Source organism: Equus asinus, chromosome 25 (assembly GCF_041296235.1).
Source record: "Equus asinus isolate D_3611 breed Donkey chromosome 25, EquAss-T2T_v2, whole genome shotgun sequence".
Lineage (NCBI taxonomy): Eukaryota > Metazoa > Chordata > Mammalia > Perissodactyla > Equidae > Equus > Equus asinus.
In genome coordinates this window covers 13881365-13900927 of record NC_091814.1, presented here as the reverse complement: position 1 = coordinate 13900927, position 19563 = coordinate 13881365, and the positions used below count along the sequence as shown (strand labels likewise).

The window sequence follows — 19563 nt, the reverse complement described above, 5'->3', positions numbered from 1 at the left end:
GCAGGAAGGAGAAGTACAAATAATGATGTTTACAGTGGCATATGGCTGTAAATGTATATACTCTAGAAAAAGAATGAAACTTAGAAACACTATAGAAAACTGAAGGGTGAAAGCTGGATGAGAATACACAGAACCAAACTGTTACTAAGGAATGTTAGTTAAGTTGGGGAGTTAGCACATCCTAGGCTCCAGGATAACCAGAATGATGAGATGTCTTCTTTCTTTATAGTACTGTTGCCCAGAAATGGTTGAATACCAGAAGAAAGGAAAGTCTCTGGATTCAGAACCCAGTGTCCCATCAGCAGCAAAGCCCCCATCCCCTGAGAAAACTGCTCCTGTTGCTTCCACACCCTCTTCTACACCTATTCCTGCTCTGTCACCACCTACCAAAGTACCAGAGCCAAATGAGAATGTGGGTGATGCTGTCCAGACCAAGCTCATTATGCTAGTAGATGACTTCTACTATGGACGGGACGGGGGCAGAGTAGCCCAACTCACAAACTTCCCTAAGGTCGCTACATCTTTCCGATGCCCACATTGTACCAAAAGGCTAAAAAACAACATTCGGTAAGTGTTTAAGTGCTTTGGAAGTTACCTTGGACAAGAGAAGACTGAAATTTTTTTATATATTTATATAAATATTTTCTTATATATTTAATTTCTCTTTGGAGAATCGTCCTATTATTCAGTCTGGCTAAGGATTATCAGTAAATCAATAAGTAGTACTATAGAAGGAGGTGTTGTGGTAATAAAGAAAGAAAGAACTCTGGGTAGAATAAGGGAGACCAGTGCATCTCTTTCTATAGAACTCTTAGTTCTAGGAACCCTTTTCTGGACTCAGAAAAGGACTGTCCCAAACAGAGGAAGGTGGGGGAAGGGGGAGCATGTAATGTCTGTTCTGTGATTCTGCTGTTATGTTTCTCAAAGGCTACTGATTCTTATGTTTTGTGTACTTTCCCTTTGTGCTGTGCTACAGATTCATGAACCATATGAAACACCACGTAGAACTTGATCAGCAGAATGGTGAAGTGGATGGTCATACTATCTGCCAACACTGTTATCGCCAGTTTTCCACTCCCTTCCAGCTCCAGTGCCACTTGGAAAATGTTCATAGTCCCTATGAATCGACTAGTAAGTTTAGAAACTCTTAAACTCTAGGGGTATGGTTTGCTTTTCATTCATGAATGGCACTAGGGAGAGTCCATTATATTTATTTGTTTGTCAGTAATAGTGTAGAGAATGTCTTTGCAGTATCTGTAGTTAATTCCTTACTTCACTTACTGTATTTTCTAACAAGCCTGACTTCTACTCTGTTCAAACATGAATTCAGTGCTGGATCCTGAATCATTAGGGGCTTTAGTTCAGGATCACTGTAGAGAGAGAGATCAGTGTAATGGATTTATTACCTAGATCTTTTTATAGAAGGAGCAGTCATCTATATTTGGACCTTTAGTTAGTATCCTGATAGGTTTTATGTAGGATATTATAAATTACCATTAAGACAGTTTTCAATGAAAATTTTCAGTGAAAGTTTTCACCTTTCAATGAAATATAAGATAAGTTGGAGTGTTATCTTCACTGTACATCCTACAGACGAGGGAACACAGGCTGGACACAAGCTCAGAAAAATTAAATCTTTTGCTTAAGAGCATACACTTGTAGTAGTGTGACATTGTGAGGATTTGAGCCCAGTCTTCTTAGACTGTTTCCTATATCCTTTAAGGGATTCTAATTTTGTTGAAGAGACAAAAATTATGTAACTATAGGAAAATGTGAGAACAAGACAGTGTATTTATTATAAACATATGCATCGTATGATACCAATGATAGATGAATTCGTTGAGAGAAGGGAAAAGATCCTTGTGGCCAGATTTCATAGAAAAGCTAAAACTTTTAAGCTCTTTAAGTATAAGAAGGATTTAGTTGGGTGGAAAGTAGGAAGAAAAGCTTTTAGGTGATGGGAAATGGCATGAGAAACAGGTAAAGACAGAAATATGTGTATTATCTGGATGCTTTTGTTGCACATTATAAAAATCTTGACTAAAAGTGAATTAACCAATAAGGACATCTATTATATTGTTTAGCTGAGAGGACTTGAGGTAGAGTAAGCTTCAAGCCCAGAACTTGAGTGTTCTGCCTCTCAACAATTCTCTTGTCTCTGGCTCATAGCGGGGGGGCTGTGTTAGTTTCAGGCATTACATTCAGAGGTAAAACTGTGCAGATGAAGAAGAGACCATATTTTCCTGTGTCTTTCCTGAATCTGTTTCTTACAAAGCAGAATTGCTTTCCCTTTATATCTCCTTGGCCTTGGTCATATTGGCAAGGGGAGTGGAATTTCCGTGAGAGGCTTATACTAATGCTGGTCAATAGCAATATAACATGAGCTACATATGTAATTTTAATTTTTTAATAGCCATTTTAAGTAAAAAAGTGAAATTAATTTTAGTAGTATGTTTTATTTAACTCAGTGTATCCAAAATATCTTTTCAACATATCATCAAAATTTTAAAATTCATCAGATAGTTAATATTCCTTTTTTTTCCTCATTAAAAACTGATTTTTTTGAAAACTCATGTGTGTATTATACTCACAGCAAATTTCAATTTGGGCTCACCACATTTCAAGCGTTCACTAGCTGTGTGTTACTGATGGTTACTGTAGTGGACAGTGGAACTTTGGACTAATCATTTGGGAGTAGAATGGGTATTGGAATCAGTTGTCATAACACCATAGTGTAGTGGCAGAATAGCCAGCTTAGGCTAGGTTAGGACACAAACTTCTTCACTGCCAGTGTTGGAAAGCCTGAATAGCTCATCTGCACTTCCCAGGGAAAGCAGCTGACTCATTTTTTGTACAGAACCTGATGGGTGGGTTTTGTTACTGCATTTATATCTGGATTATATATATAGGAAAGATAAATTTTTCCTTATAGAAAAAAACAGACAGTGCAAAACCTCATCGATCCTTTTCTCTTGCTTTACCAGTCTGTCATCCGACTTATATTTTTGAATATCTTATGATTTAAAATTTATACTGATCAAAAACCTGAGAAATTGTTAATCCCAACAGGTAAATACCTTTTCTATACTTTAGTATGTATCCGTTCTATTCTTGGATTTTTTGGTAACTCCCCTTTTTTGCACCAGTGGCAGATCTTGCATGAAGGTAGCTTATTTTTTAATGTTAATATTCTGGGACCCGTTGCTTTCTTTTTAATTTTGGAAAAATATTTTTATTTTCTGAAGTGTTTTTAAATTAAATTATAGACATAATGACATTTCGCCCTGAATACTTCAGTATGTATATCTAAAAAATAAGGATGTTTTTCTATATATAGCCATAGTACCTTTGTCAAGACCTAACTGAATTAATCATAAATCATTAATATCATCTAATACCTAGTCCATTTTCAGATTTCCTGAATTGTCCCCAAAACATCAATGGATCATAATATTTAATTAAGGTAACAGTATAATCTTACTAGCATTATATTTTTCTTCACACTTGCTGAAGGGTAGTAGACTGAAGAAGAGGTAGGACTGAAGGAAGGATGCTTCAGGAGGCTTAGCCATGTTCAGGTGTCAGGGGGAGGATCCTGTGTGGAAAAAGACTCGAGATGGAGAACTAATTGCTTGATTAAAGTCTTGGAGTACATGGAATGATGAGGTTAGATGAGCCTTAGAAAGACATGAGGGATCTCTCCTCCCATAATTTGGAGAACAGGAAGCAGAAGCTCTAGTAGTTCGCGTGTATTTTCTCAAAGCAAGAGACTGTCTTAGGTGTTAAGGAGATGAGGGTGATGGTGCTGGGAGGGACAGCCACTTTGGAAAGATCACTCAATTCTGCCTCTTGAATCTTTTTGCACATCAGCTCCTTCCCCTGTAGAACAGATGTGGAAGGTTATTAGAGAGCTCTTAAATCCACTGATACCTTAGGTTCTTATCTCACTGATTTTCATGGTATGAGATAATACATATATATCTTACTGTGGTGTTTGTGTATTAGAAATTGCTTATTAAATGTTGTCGTTGATGCTGTGTGACAACTGTAACAATGGAGCTGATAAGTAGGTTGTAGGAAAAGCCTTTGAGGTTGAATGAGATTGCCCAGGGAAAACTTAGAATAAGAGGCTTGGACAGAAGATTGGAAAATACCAGTGCTTATAGGTGTTTTAGAAAAGAAAAAAAGTAATTAAAGGAGATGAATGAATTGAATTGAGTGGTAAGGAGGAAAAAACAGGAGAAAATATTGTCATGCCACTAGTTACTGTTTCCCAATCATGTCATGTACTTTGCTCCTGTTCTTCTCTTGGCTCCTCTGTCAGGCAAACCCCTATTTTTCTTTCAAGATTCAGCTTATATATCTTATATATAAGCCTTCCCTGATTCCTCTAGGCAGAATTTTTTATTTCTTTATCTATGTCGTTATAGCATCTAACATAACTCTAGGCGGTGGTTCTAAATGGAGTGCAGACCCCTTTGAGAATAAACACAAAACTTGTGAACCCTCTTCCCAGAAAAATATGTATTTTACTCTTTTGCAAGTAGTTTCAAGGGATACCTGGGTTCCCTGAGAGGGACCCCAGATTAAGAAGCCCTAGCTTTTTGTTTGCTTGTTTTACTTTAAAGAATTATTTCACCTTCATTCTTTTTCAGGGGGGAGGGGTTGGACATTATCCGGTAAATGCTTAAAGCTTCAAATTTACAGTTTTCATTTTTGCAAAAACTTGAAAATAATTCCACTGACAGTAAGAAAAATACGAATAACTATCTTTATTTTGCCTGTATAATTCAAAATATCTAGCAAGTAAAATTTTTACCAAAAATTCAGAATTGCAGCCTAATAAGCTTGACAAAATGACTAATTTCAAAGTTTAATTATCTCAAATTTGTTAATACTGAAATAATACAATAACTCATAACAAGGCAAGAACTTCTGTTCATGATTGTCAGTCTTTTTGAGGACAAATTCTTAGTTGTACTTATTTAGTAGATGTTCAGTAAGTGTTTGTTCAGTTATTTATACAGGTAACCATTGTCTATCCTTGAGCAGAGGAATGAAGTAATGTAGTATTTTAAAGGAATTCATTTGAGAGTGGCATGTAAAGAATAGATACGTACTTTATTTAGTGGAGAGACAGGAGATATTGGAAGCCAGGTGATAAGCAATAGGAAATCTTAGGGGCATCTACCAAAATTTTGCCTGTTAGGAGAAGTGATAATTCCTAGATGTGCTTTGGAAGAATGGTGACAGAACACAGGGGTTTGGAGTCAGAGATAGTGCCCAAGTTTTGAGCTCAGGAACAGGTGGGGAAATTAGAAGGGAAACAATGGGAAACAGGAGGATGCTGAATTAAGATAGAATTGATGGTAGAATATCCAATTAAAAATGTCTTGTACACAGTTCAAAACCTAAAATGGAGCTTTGGTAAGAAGTCTGAGCTAGAGACATAAGGATAGTTGTTATCAGCAACGCAGAGGTTAAGATGGAACCATTTTAAAGAATAGAAGAGACATAGTGATTTATTGACTATTGAAAATGAAGATATAGGAGTCAGAGAAAATAAAGATTATGAGTCAGCAGGACTTTGGTCTTATTTTCAGGTGGATTTATTGATTATTTTTTTCTTACAGCCAAGTGCAAGATCTGTGAGTGGGCATTTGAGAGTGAGCCACTGTTTCTCCAGCATATGAAGGATACGCATAAGCCTGGAGAGATGCCTTATGTTTGCCAGGTATGACCTTCTTCTCCAGGGAGCTTGAGCCATTTCACCCTTGGCTGAATACAAAGAATCCACTAGTGATCATTGCTCAATACCTAGTGCACACACTCAGTTTTAGGAGCACTGAGGAGACATAGAAGAAATAGTGAACACAGTTTCTGTTTCCAGATTTTTCCATGCAGAAGAAAAACATAAAGGAACATATGCATGTACCCAGTCAGGGAACATATGCATGTACTAAGGGAGTGTCTGTCTCCTGAATTTGCCCTTTGGAGATGGACAGAGAAAACTCCTCTTTACTCCTCTTAGTCATAGAATATGGCTTGTTCTCAGACTTTCCTGTCTTTCCATATTTTTATCTTAGTTCACAGATGAATTTATCACAAACCTAGTCCTACATTACAAAGTGAGAAAAATAATTTGATTTCTATACATTTAGGAAAAATCTTTTTTTTTTCATATTTTAACATTTTTGTTGCTACCTCTTTTTTAAGACTTCTGTTGTTCACTTCATTCTTGGCTTATTTTCCCTCTTACGTGACTCAGGTGTGTCAGTATCGCTCCTCACTCTACTCTGAGGTAGATGTCCATTTTCGGATGATCCATGAGGATACTCGGCATCTGCTCTGCCCTTACTGCCTGAAGGTCTTCAAAAATGGCAATGCATTCCAGCAGCATTACATGAGGCACCAGGTACCAGGCACCAAGCAATTCCCATATTCTCATTTTTTAAATTTATGGATACTGTGGCCAGGGCTGAGCTAGGATGATAGTTTTGGTAGAGCAGATAATATACATGTGTTTGTAAAAATTTATTGAATATCAGTTATGTGCCATGCATTGAACTAGTTGCTAGAGATTTAATGGTAAACAAGACAGTTAAATAGTACAATAAAGCATGAAGAATGTTGTGTTAGGGGAAATATAGGATACAGAAAAGCATATACCTATTCTAGGAGCTTAGTAAGGCTTCCAGGAAGGAGGGTGTTCCCAGATTTGGAGGATGAGTAAGGATGAGCCAGGTGAAGTGAGATAGAAGAACAGTGTGCTGGAAGGTACAGGGCAAGAGTGGAGGTTCAAAGACTTGAAAGAAGTTCAGTGTGGTTGGAGTCTAGGGTACAAGGAGGAGGTTGGAAGGAATCTTTTAAGCTATGAAAAGGAGTTTTAACTTTATAGTAAGTTATTGGGAAGCCATTAAAGCAATTTTTAAGTCCCGAAGTGATGTTCAAATTTGCTTTTAGTTATGATTACACTGGTTGTGCTAAGAAGAATGGATTGAAGGAGATTAAGACTAGAATTAGGGAGATTAGCCAAAGGCTTTTTCAGTACTTTAGATGAGAGTCAATAGTGGCTTTTGGCTTTTGAAATGAAAAAAAAAGAGGATAGAGTTGACAGATATGGAGAAGATAAGTGATATTTATGATATAGAGATAGATTAGGTGAATAGTTAGTGCATAAGATTCTGTTGTGGCCAATTGGATGACTGGTGGGACTATTTTTTGAGGTAGAAACACTGGAGAAAGTAAGTTTTGGGTAGAGGATTATTAGTTTGGATATTCTGAGTTAGCAATATCTGTGGACATCAAGTGTAGTTGTCCATTAAACACGTAGTTGGATATATAGATCTGAAGCCTGGGTTGTGGAAAAGATACTTAGGAATCATTCTACAAATCCAGTGGGTTTTAAACTTTTAAGTGCCCTGCACCCCTACCCCTAACTGAGAATAGGGTGAAGGCTTAGGGCCCCTCAAGTCTCTAGCCACAAAGCCAGGACCATAGTCCTAGGAGGAAAACCAGAGGAGTCTTAGCGTCAAGGAAGCTGAGGGGAGAAGAGTGTTTCAAAGAAAAGAGCGTAATCAAAATGTTACAGGAAGGTATCAAGCAAGATAGAAAGTTAGAGTTAGACGTTTGGTTTAGCAATATTGATGGGAGCCTTTTTGTTGGTTAGTAGGGTGGAAGTCAAATTTTACCTGGACGAATGAATGAGAGGTAAGGAAATGGAGAAAACTTACTTAAAGAAGCTTATTTAGGAAGGGGGGACTGGGGGTGGTAGATCCGGGGGAAGAGGTAGCAAGGGAGAATTTGTTGTTGTTGCTTTTGTTGTATTTTGTTTTTAAGATGGAATAGATACAACCTTGTTTCAAATGCTACAAAATAGGATCCACTAGAGGAGGAGAGAGTGAAGGTACATAAGAGAGGGCACAAAGTGGAGAGCAAGATGGGTGCACCTGTGCATAATGTTCCCGTGTGTGCGCACAAACACACCCACACTCCCACTTTGTAAGCACCCTCTTAGGCTCACACACTGGTTTCCACAGTAGTGACTGCTGATAATCTACCACAAATGTACTTCTAGATACCAGCATGGAAATCGTCTCTTGTAACTGAGCTGAGGTTATAGAGCCTTGCTCTCCCAGGAAAGAAAATAACAGGCGTGGGTCCTGTTTTTGAACGACTTCAGTACTAGGCAGACTGAATCCTCAAAATGGTCCCACAGGAGGCGTATCTGTATATAAGTGTTGAGAGGAAAGATAGCTAGGTATAGAAAAATACTGTCATTTGTGTTAAAAAAGAAAAAGAAAGAAAGAAAAAAACCAGGGAGGTGGTAATTGGAGACATATGTTTGTTATATGGTTATATGCATAGACTGTCAATGAAAGAATACCCAAGAAACTGGTAACAAGTTGTTTCTGTGGAAAGGGACTGAGAGTTGGAGTTGAAGGCAAACTTACAACATGAGGGAGTACAGAATAAAAGTATAATTTTTTTTAACCGTGTACATTTTGTTGTATTTAAAAAAATAAGAAAAAGAATATGCAGAAGTGGGCATACAGTGTTTGCACTGTAAAGATAGAGCATGGGCAAGTAAGGCTTAAGCCGCTCATCCAGATTGCTAAAGCAGGTCAGGAAGAGAGGCTGGAGGACCTAGTCGTCCTGGCTGTGAGTCCGCCTTTCTTTGGGAACATGGGACATGATGATTCTCAGTGGTAGGTTTTGGTGTTGTAGTGTGTATTTCTTTCCTACTCTCTTAAATTGTGAACAGAAAGGTGGAAAGAATGATATGATTCGCGTCAATCTGCCTTGCTCCTCAGGGAAGAAAATTCATTGGGAACCATTAACGAATTCTCTCTCTTTCTTTTCCCCCTTCAGAAGAGGAATGTTTATCACTGCAACAAATGCAGGCTGCAGTTTCTCTTTGCCAAGGACAAAATTGAACACAAGCTACAGCACCATAAAACTTTCCGTAAACCCAAGCAGCTGGAAGGTTTGAAACCAGGCACCAAGGTAAGGGTTTGTCAGTGTTTTCTCTACAGATGCAAGAGAGGAGGAATGGAGATTTTCAGTATTCTGAGGTTTAGTGTGGATAATGTCTGATTGTTCCTTCCCTTGACTCATAGGTGACAATCCGGGCTTCCCGAGGGCAGCCACGATCTGTTCCTGTATCCTCCAGTGATGCACCTCCCAGCACTTTGCAGGAGGCGGCGCCACTGACTTCCTCAGCAGACCCTCTGCCCGTCTTCCTTTATCCCCCTGTCCAGCGCAACATCCAGAAGAGAGCTGTTAGGAAAATGTCAGTACCGTCTTCTAGAGGCTGGGGGCTGGCTGGGCACTATTGATAATTCCTGATAGCCAGTGTAATCTGGTAGCATTTTAGCAGGATCTGTTGTCTAAAGCCCTACAATTTGGGGACCCCTGAGGCATTAATGAGAATTTTCCTTGTTTCTTGACAGGAGTGTCATGGGTCGGCAGACATGTCTGGAGTGCAGCTTTGAGATCCCAGATTTCCCTAATCACTTCCCTACTTACGTTCACTGCTCTCTGTGTCGCTATAGCACCTGCTGCTCTCGAGCTTATGCCAACCACATGATCAAGTAAGTCGTGATTAAACCTGACCCCCTCTGGGAGTTCAGATTCTCCAGAACTCATTTCATTCCCTCCCCTGCTTCTAGTCTGTTTCTTCCTTCAACCCTTAGAGCTGTTTTTCCATCTCTCCAAGCAGGGTTAGAGGCCAAACCTGTGTTCATTTGGCCTTGATGGTCTGTGCTCTCATTTTGTAGGACCTTCCTACTCAAAGTAGGGTCCAAGGACCAGCAGCACTAGGTGGGACCTTATTGGAAATGCCCCACCCGAGTCCTACTCTGTCAGAATGTGCATTTTAAGAGATTCCTTGGTGAATCATATGCGTAGTAAGGAGATGTTAAAAGGAGAGGAAAACTGACTTGGGTTGAAGTTAGGATGGATGGAAGAGGCATCTCCTTTGTTGGGGCATTGTCAGTGGCTGGTGAGTTTAGCTAACAGAACCCTCTAACTCATACCACTTTTTCTTTGTCAGCAATCATGTTCCACGGAAAAGCCCCAAGTATTTGGCTTTGTTTAAAAATTCTGTGAGGTAAGGAAAAACTTATTGATGGTCTCTTAATTTTTCAAGTTTTTACATTAAATCCTTTAAATTATTTGGGCGGAGTGGGTATGTGAATTACTTTGAGAGAGAGAAGAAAGGAAGGACACTCCTTTTCTTTATTAAGCCTTAAAGCTTAACACCCTCTAGTGTCAGTGTTCTATTTGTCTTATATATTCTTGACTCTGTTTCTTAGTGGAATCAAGCTGGCTTGCACTTCATGTACCTTTGTGACTTCTGTGGGAGATGCCATGGCCAAGCATTTGGTATTCAACCCCTCTCACAGATCCAGCAGCATCCTCCCACGGGGTAAGTAGGGGAGATGGAGGTCAGAGCAAGAAAGAAAAAAAAGATGAGGATACAAGTCATACTATATGAGTCGGGAGCATCCCTACCTGGCCTTACCCATTCACTGCTGAGACATACTTCACAAATTGGAAGCATTCTAACCTGAAGTTGATGTAAGACTGGGAGGGTAGTAGTTTTGCTTTTTTGCTTGAAATCCCAGAACACCGTCTTTGGAGGGCTTGTTCCTTCACTGAACTAACTTTTTTTTTATTGTCTCATTTTCCATAGGACTCACTTGGATATCTCACTCAAGGTAACAGAAACTCACTTCATGGTTTAATTTCTGTTTTGCAATATTTGGTCTTTATTATTACTACTACTACTATTACTATTTCATCTTCCTAGTTTAACTGAGTTTTCTCTTCCTTTCTTTACTACCCTTTAGACATGGCCAGACTCGTGACCGAGTGCATGACCGGAACTTGAAGAATATGTACCCTCCTTCCTTCCCCTCTAATAAGGCTGCCACTGTGAAATCTGCAGGGGCCACCCCAGCTGAGCCTGAAGAGCTACCAACTCCCCTGGCTCAGGCACTCCCATCACCAGCCTCAACTGCAACCCCACCACCAACCCCTACTCACCCCCAGCCTTTAGCCCTACCGCCCTTGGCTACAGAGGGGGCCGAATGTCTGAATGTTGATGACCAGGATGAAGGGAGCCTGGTCACCCAGGAACCTGAACCAGCATCTGGGGGTGGTAGTAGCAGTGGGCTTGGCAAGAAGGAGCAGCTGTCTGTGAAGAAGCTTCGAGTGGTACTGTTTGCCCTATGCTGCAATACAGAACAGGCAGCTGAACACTTCCGAAACCCCCAGCGACGCATCCGGCGTTGGCTTCGGCGCTTCCAGGCCTCCCAGGGGGAGAATCTGGAGGGCAAATACTTGAGCTTAGAGGCAGAAGAGAAACTGGCTGAGTGGGTGCTAACCCAACGAGAGCAACAGCTACCTGTAAATGAGGAGACCTTGTTCCAGAAAGCCACCAAAATAGGACGTTCTTTGGAAGGGGGGTTTAAGATCTCTTATGAGTGGGCTGTGCGTTTCATGCTACGGCACCACCTGACTCCCCATGCCCGACGAGCTGTGGCCCACACCCTACCTAAGGATGTGGCAGAGAATGCAGGACTCTTCATTGAATTTGTACAGCGGCAGATTCACAACCAGGACTTACCCTTGTCTATGATCGTGGCTATTGATGAGATCTCCTTGTTCCTGGATACAGAGGTGCTGAGCAGTGATGACCGGAAGGAGAACGCCCTGCAGACAGTGGGCACAGGGGAACCTTGGTGTGATGTGGTGCTGGCCATTCTGGCAGATGGCACTGTCCTCCCTACCCTTGTTTTCTACCGAGGACAAATGGATCAGCCAGCTAATGTGCCAGACTCTATATTGCTAGAGGCGAAGGAGAGTGGCTACAGTGATGATGAGATCATGGAGCTGTGGTCAACCCGAGTGTGGCAGAAGCACACAGCTTGCCAGCGCAGTAAAGGCATGCTTGTGATGGACTGTCATCGCACTCACTTGTCAGAAGAGGTGCTAGCTATGCTTAGTGCCTCTAGCACTTTGCCTGCAGTGGTCCCAGCAGGCTGTAGCTCCAAAATCCAGCCATTAGATGTATGCATCAAACGAACTGTCAAGAACTTCCTGCACAAAAAGTGGAAGGAACAGGCTCGGGAAATGGCAGATACTGCGTGTGATTCTGATGTCCTGCTTCAACTGGTGCTGGTCTGGCTGGCTGAGGTGTTGGGCGTCATTGGAGACTGTCCAGAGCTAGTTCAGCGGTCCTTCCTTGTGGCTAGTGTTCTGCCTGGCCCTGATGGCAACATTAACTCGCCTACAAGAAATGCTGACATGCAGGAGGAGCTAATTGCCTCCCTAGAGGAGCAGCTGAAGCTGAGTGGGGAACAGTCTGAGGAGCCCTCAGCTTCCACTCCACGACCCCGGTCGTCTCCTGAAGAGACAATTGAGCCTGAAAGCCTTCACCAGCTCTTTGAGGGTGAAAGCGAGACCGAGTCCTTCTATGGCTTTGAAGAAGCTGACCTAGATCTGATGGAGATTTGAGTGTTGGGGTCATGAGGGGATGTGGAGTCGGGGTGGGGGGGAGTGTGAGGGAGGGTAGAGGGATTTAGGGAAAAGGGGGTATACCAGGTGGGGTATTTGGTTTATATTTTTTAATTTTATGCCACCACTCCCCTCTGATGTTGACTTATACTTCCCTGTGGATTTGTGGATTATTAGGAGTACCAATAGTGATCACTTCTGAGCCGAGGAGCTGGCCCATTGGTCATTCACTTCTGCTAAAAACAGGTTTTTGTGACTTTTTTAAAAATTTAAATCACTGTGTTTGGTATTTTTCCGACAAAATCAAGAAAAAGAAAAAAATCCTTTGTGGGCGAATGTTAACTTTTTTGTTTCCCCTTTTACCTCACTTGTATCATAGTACATCTGGGTTTTTTAATTTGTTTTACTGTGTGGCCAATGTCTTTGGGCATGATGCTATCCAACCATTGTCAATGTGAGAACATTTCTGAAGATGGGAAAGACAAAATTATGTAGCTCACAAACTGGTTTATTATATATATGGATAAAAAACTTTTTTCATTGTGGTCTTAACAGTTTTATATAAAAACAAAAATGGAAAAAAATCCCACTGAACTCTCTCTTCCTTCTCCTTGCTTTTCCTTCCCTCTCCAGAGATGTTGGTTTCTACAGCAACTCTAGATATTAAATTGTGGCTTTAAAAATGCATGAAACCACCTCTAATCATCCAGAATGATGAATAGATTTGTTTTTCCTCACCACCCTCCTTCCAACAAAAACACGACAAAACCAATATTCTTTGCACCTGCGATCCTTGGCCCTTTCCCCATTCTTACCCCATCACTCTGGACAAAGGATCATACATGTCTTTAGCAAGCGGTACTGAGGTGATCACACAGAGTGTTAGGGTGGAAGCCATTCCCAGTGCATGGGTATTCATCCTGGAAACCCCCAGGGGCAGTCCCTGCTTTGCTGACATTCATCCGGTTAAGTGGACAGCATGCCTGTTCAAGAGATCACATGTCCTACAGCCAGGAGCTAATTGTGCAAGAAGTTAAGTGTTGAACTCTAAAAAGAAATGACAGACCACTTGTTGAAATCCTGCTTATCCTGTGGCTTTCCTCTATTTGTCTTAATGCTTAGAGAAGAATCTGACCTGAAGAAGAAACACACGGGGGTGTACACAAAGAAAAAGACATGAATCTTTATTTTTCACTGCCAGCTTCAAGGAAAGAAAATTTTTTTCTACAATTTGCATGAGGGATTTTTTTTTTATTGTATGTACTCATGGTTATAAACTGAAATGTACTGTAAAATACAGAGAAAAGGAGCAAAAATCCAAATCCACCTTCCCCACAGCTACACCATTCTTCTGTCCATCCTGAGGCTTCCAGCAATGTCTCCCTCCTGTGAACCAAGGAGGCAACCTGCACAGGCTTGTATATGGTTCATCTTTAAAATGTACATAAGTGGAACATTTAATAAAATGAGGGGAAATGGATTTATAAACAATGTGGTTTTTTCTAGGTGACCCCGTTTCTTTTAATAGGCTTTCACAGACTGGGAGATGCTCAAGATGTGATGGGCCTGATGCTACAGGTGTGACATTTGTTACCACCTGTTTCTCCTCACCCTTGTTTTTTTGTTTGTTTTTTAATCCCCAGCACACTATAATATAGTGAACTGGAGTAATTCCTCCCAAAAACAGCTTGGCCAGCCTTGGGAACCAGGGGCATCTGAAAACTGAACTGAGGATCCATCCAGGCTTCTCTTTCCCAGCTTTTTGCCTGATGCCATTATGACATAATATGGACTTTCAAGTCAACCTTTTGCCTTTCAGAAAGTTCAGGAACTATGGTCAACTCTATCTACAACAACCTAATCCTTCTCTTTGGTAGTCTCCACAGCAGGCTCAGCCTTAGCAGAGCTGGGTGCCTGGCCTCTGCACACTATGACTTTCTTGATGGGTAATTTTTTTAAAATCATAAAACCAACAATGGATCAGCTGGGTTTTGGCCAGGAAGTTATCTTTGTGGATTCCACCCGCATGGCTTAGTAGTAGAAGGAAATTTTTTTTGTTTGTTTTTTATAATTCAGTTTAACCAATAAACAAGTATTTATTGATTACTTTTCTGTGTTGAGACTGAATGTGTGGAAGATGCAAATTGAAAGCTCATGATTTTCTTTTGCTTAAATTTACTAGTCTGTTGTAACCATGGATAATACAAACAAAGGTGTGTTTTCATTTCTTAGCTCAGTAAATTTCTCTAATAGTTTTTGGGTTTCCTGCCTATACTAGTTTCTCAAAAACGGTTTAGAGAGGATATGCATCAAAATCACTTAGGGTATCCATTTTAAAAATTCAGGTTTAACACCATTCTGGGGATGGAATTTGACTAATACCCCAACTGATTTGACTCACGGCTACACTTAGGACTTCTTAATGAACACACAATAATTGGAAGAGATTTTCTGACCGTGCTAGAAATTAGCAGATTTGGACCATAAACATTTAGGTCAAGTGTTGGAATTACTTAGTATTCTCCATGTGAAGGGTGAGGATGCTGGATGGTGAGGGATTGAGGCTGTCAGTTCCAGCTGGGGGGTAACCTCATTCAGAGCAGCTCCACTTGATACTACATTTCTATCTTTGAAGTAGTGCTTTAAATAAAATCTCATTTGCACCCAGCATTAACCAGAAAATCTATATTTTAGAATCTAGTGTATGGGTAGAAATGTTTAAGAAAAAGGTTTAAAAAGCCAATTATGTTATCACACAAAGATTAAGCCTGGCTTTAAAGCTGCCCTCAGCAGAGACCCAAATGAAGACAGTAGGGGCCTTCTGCATTGTCATACAGAGCATTACATATTTGCTCTAAGAACCAAGAGCCAAAGGGTTCTCTGACCAGGGAGGGACATGCAGTTTCACTCTTGGTGTGACCTGCTTAGACAGAATACAACCACTCAGCAGGCATTTCAGGGATTAATTTATTGTACAAAAGAAAAAACCTTTGAATCAGCCAAGTTCAAAGGCAAAAGAAGGGTTCAGCTTCAGTTCTGGGTAATGCATCTGTATTTCATTCAAAGCCACTAAAAAGGAAGAGAGCAAAATAAAATTGTGAAGCCATAGGGAGAGAAATCATTTCCTAAAGAGCTCTATCCTCAACCAAAACGCTCTCCACCCAGAGAATTTCTTGGTTGGGACCTCAGAAAAACCAAGTAGTGCAAGCCAAGGGGCCTCCCAACTTTTCTAACACCTTTTTTGCCTACTGTAATTTTGATTTCAATCACCTGATCATGTGGGCAATATCCCAGTTGGTCTCTGCAGACAGTGGTCCCTCTATTTCAACACCTTTTTCGGTTACAGTGGCGATTTGAAACTGAAAGAAAGCAGAACTCAATCAAAATGCCCACCCTTACATGAAAGAAGTCCCTGGGGCCGGTCAAAGGTCAAGTAGAGGGTCCTCCCCTAATAGGAAAACGGGAGACAGAAATGGGGAACCTGTTCTTCAAAGCACAGAGACCCAAGGACTCAAGTAGTCACCAGATCTGCCAGTTAGATCCCCATCATCATTGTTATTCACCCCCCTCCTCACCCGGTTATAAGAACGGGCATCCCGATAGTACAGCACTCGCATGCAGCGTTCCACTAGCTCCCGGGCCTCGGTCTGGCTCAGCACTGGCTGCTTCTCCAGAATTTCTCGCAGCAGAGGCTAGGGAGATGGGAGAAAAAAACATGGGAAGGGTCAGGGGCTGAATACCAGGCTATTTGTCTCCAATCCACGGTGTAAAAACAAGCATAAATGAGTGAAAAGGTGACATTCCACTTGCTGCCTCACCAGAATGAACTCTGCTTACTTGGGCTAAGACCCACCTGAAGGAGAAGTTCTAGGGTGCCCTCTCTTTGCACATGTCTCCTGACTCCCAGACACACCCCCTTCTCATTGGAATCTAAGTGCCAACACTTACAGCCTCTGGACTACAAAGAGAACCACCTGCCCAGCAGTAGGGATCCTAGCCTGATCCTCGTGTCAGAATTTCAAGGAGGAGGAACAAGCAGAGAACCACTGACCCCCACTGCCTTGTCTTCCCCTCTCCCCACTCCCCCCCCCCCAACTGACTACTCACCTGAGCCAAGTATGCACCATAACCAGTGGCCAGCGAAGGGGCTTCATAGGCTACACCAAGCATGTCCACATAACCCAGAAAGCTAACAGGACACAACAGATAAAAGAACTCATTTCATCTTAGGTTTCTGTATCGTAGCTGAAGGACGGGATCATGGGGTCTGAGTCAGAGGTGGGATTCACTCAGGGGAAGAGACTGACACTACACAGGCACTAGAGGTTGGGTGGTCAAAGAAATAAGTTATTTGTGTTCAGAGAAACCTCTCTCCATCAGCATAGCCTCCAATGACCATGGTGTTCCAGAGGGGGTTCATCTTGGAGCGGCGGCTGTACATGGCCCTGGTCAGCCAGGAATGAATAGCTCTAGGACTGTAGCTGTGTCCATCTCCCAACAGCTCCTCGTCAATCCTTAAACAGAAGTGGTTGTGAGAAAAGGGAGAGGATGCAAGTCGGCATGTCTATCCACCCCCAAAAGACGTTAACACAATCTTCCCCATTTCACACCCCCTAACTCTGGAAAGGATTTATTACACTCTCACACCTTCCACCCCCAATCATTCTCCCTGTCCTCTGCTGCAGCCTCAAGTTCCTCCACTTTAGAACTTCTTAGGAGGACAAAAATAGAGGATTCCCTCCCCACTTGGGAACAACTCCCTCTTCTCTAGATGACTTACACCATCTGGCCGAGAACTTGCTTCAAATATTGGAAATCAGCGTAGTCTCCGGAAGCACCCAGCATGGTGCTGTCGTTGACTCGCATAATGCGAGAGATGTTGCGGAAACGAGCCAAGGAGCCGTAGGAGCCCAGCATGTCTGCTGCGATCACCACTCCGCCATCAAACTTCACGCCTAGGACCGAGGTCCCGGTCACCATGGGGTTCCTGGAGAGAGAGGGAGGTCTAGCGAGGCGGCGCGGGGAGAGCCTGAGTCCTCTCCCCGCGCAGTGGGTCTCGCTTCTGCTTTTCCACAGCTCCTTTCGTTCTCTGGACTCTGCGCCCCGGTGTCCCCGCCTCGCCTCCCTCGGAGCCCGCCGACCGCACCAGGCCCCACCGGGCCTCCCTTGCGCCCAGAGCTTACTGCGTGCGCGTGATCGGACCCCCGCACAGAACGGGCGCCGGGTCCACGAGGCAACCCGGACCGGACGGGATGCGGTAAAACTGCCAGGGGGCCGGACCCCCGGCCCAAAGGCCGGACCGTGGCTCCAAAAATCCTTCCATCTTAGTCACGGTAGCACAAGAAATGAAAGCTCCTGCCCAACGGAAGCGGAAGTTTTCCTTCCTTGCCACACCTTCCTTCTTCCGGCAGGCCGCTCCCAGCTGCCATGTTGATGAGGTCGGGGCCGACCGGACCATCGTGCCGGGTGGCCGCGGAGACCCGGCGAGTCGTGTCGCTTCGCATCACAGTAGAGTCTGCACTAGATCAGTGTTCTGACGCACGAATCAAGGAAGGGGGAGCTGTTGTGGGAGGTAGGGCTGGGAGGCCCATTTCAAGACGCAGAGTCCGACCGAGGAGGCAGAAGTTCTCCTGCTCCTTTTGGATGCTTGTCAAAAAGCCCCACATGAAACAGTGAACCCAGGATCCCTTACAGCTGTGCTTCTCAAGGCAGCCCAGATGACAGTCAGTTTTCAACCCATCTTATAGATAAGCCGAGGCTTGTGGTGTAGTGATTTACCCAGTCACACGGCAAGTAGTGGTAGTAAATCTGAGTCTTCAAACCTAGAATCAAAAAGGGCATCCGACTGTTATGTATTCCCTGGGGTGCACGCTATCTCAGGTGGTTCACTCTGTAGGACCTTGGGCAAATCTCTGAGAGTTTCCTTATTGTCAAATGCTTTTGCCCACCTCTTAAGCAGCAAAAACTTTCATTGCCTGTGGGAGTGAAACTAAATTCCCCGAGTTCCCTTCTCAACGTAATTCTGTCGCAGAGGCTGGAAGCCGTGTCTAGAGTCAAACGGATGAACCTAAACCCATTACTTTGTCCCTCCTCCCTACACAACTTGAATTTAAGTTTTTTACTCAGCAGGAAACCAAATCAGTTTTGCTTTTAAAATTCCCCGAGTTATTTTGAACCAAAGCAATGCATGAAATGTTAACCTAATTGAGATAACAAAATATTTTATTAGGCCATGAAACCCTGGGAAGGGAAGGGTCAAGATCTTGTTATTAGAGGCTCCCACCTGACACTCTTTGTACAACCTTTTGGTCTTGAAATAGCTATTCCATTTTTTTTTCTCTAATTAATAGCCACCCCATCCCCAAACCCTATATTCCAGGTGACTCTTGGGACACTCAGAGGCTTACTTGGCCAAACAGCAAGTGCTCAGTTGTGATGACAATGGGCTTACTGAGATTCTTCCAAAGCCACCAGGACGCCTCAATTTTCCTAACTACCAGAGCCCTCATCACATGAACTTTAAATCAATCAGCCAGCAGTTAACTGGCTATCTCCTGGTTTAGAAGTGGCTGAGGTAGCTTGCTGGTTTCTGGTCTAGCTCGTTTTCAGGTCCCTAGATTAAGGCTCTGGTAGGGCCAGTGCCAGTTTCAGAGATCAGGCAGGTAGTCAAATTCCACAGGGTCTAAAAGAAGAAAAGTGAAAGGACCTAGAATCATCCAGCCTGAGGGTAGGGTGACAGGGAAAGCAAGCCACTAACATTTGACAGTGCAATATTCAAAAGAAGTGAGCAGCATGTCATTTGTTCTAAGGTGAAAACAACAAGACACAAGTTAAACTGAAACAAGAGAAATCTAGGAAGTTTCTTTCTTCTCTTTTTAAAGAAGGTCTGGTGTTACCTGGAAAATCTTTTGCAAGTGTGCCCAGTTTTCTATGTTGGTTATTACTTTGAGTTTAATTACCATTTAGCTCCCACCAAAATTCAAGCGTTTAAGTCAGTAATTCCTGGACTGGTTTTGTAACATGTCAGGATTTCCTTGGTTA

General features: G+C 42.4%; 2 protein-coding genes across 11 annotated transcripts in view; one reads left to right on the top strand and one right to left on the bottom strand.

Annotated features, from left to right (window-relative positions):
- The window catches only part of POGZ (pogo transposable element derived with ZNF domain), a 48933-nt gene extending 34920 nt beyond the window's left edge, over positions 1-14013 (top strand). For all 10 annotated transcript variants that reach the window (XM_044757623.2, XM_044757621.2, XM_044757625.2 and 7 more), the window contains 11 exons: positions 230-567; positions 977-1131; positions 5634-5734; positions 6269-6415; positions 8872-9006; positions 9120-9292; positions 9453-9593; positions 10055-10111; positions 10317-10429; positions 10697-10721; positions 10854-14013. In XM_044757623.2, coding sequence (XP_044613558.2) covers positions 230-567; positions 977-1131; positions 5634-5734; positions 6269-6415; positions 8872-9006; positions 9120-9292; positions 9453-9593; positions 10055-10111; positions 10317-10429; positions 10697-10721; positions 10854-12522 — 3054 coding nt within the window. In that variant the 3' untranslated portion in view covers positions 12523-14013. The remainder of the gene's footprint in view (positions 1-229; positions 568-976; positions 1132-5633; positions 5735-6268; positions 6416-8871; positions 9007-9119; positions 9293-9452; positions 9594-10054; positions 10112-10316; positions 10430-10696; positions 10722-10853) is intronic.
- A 1458-nt stretch (positions 14014-15471) lies between these two features.
- On the bottom strand, positions 15472-18271 carry PSMB4 (proteasome 20S subunit beta 4). Its single transcript, XM_014868185.3, has 7 exons — positions 17706-18271; positions 17303-17509; positions 16890-17036; positions 16630-16711; positions 16098-16214; positions 15793-15881; positions 15472-15591 (listed from the first exon to the last, which is right to left on the bottom strand). The coding sequence occupies exons 1-7, from the start codon at positions 17978-17980 to the stop codon at positions 15579-15581; spliced, it is 930 nt and encodes a 309-aa protein (XP_014723671.3). The 5' UTR covers positions 17981-18271; the 3' UTR covers positions 15472-15578.
- Positions 18272-19563: the final 1292 nt, after the last annotated feature.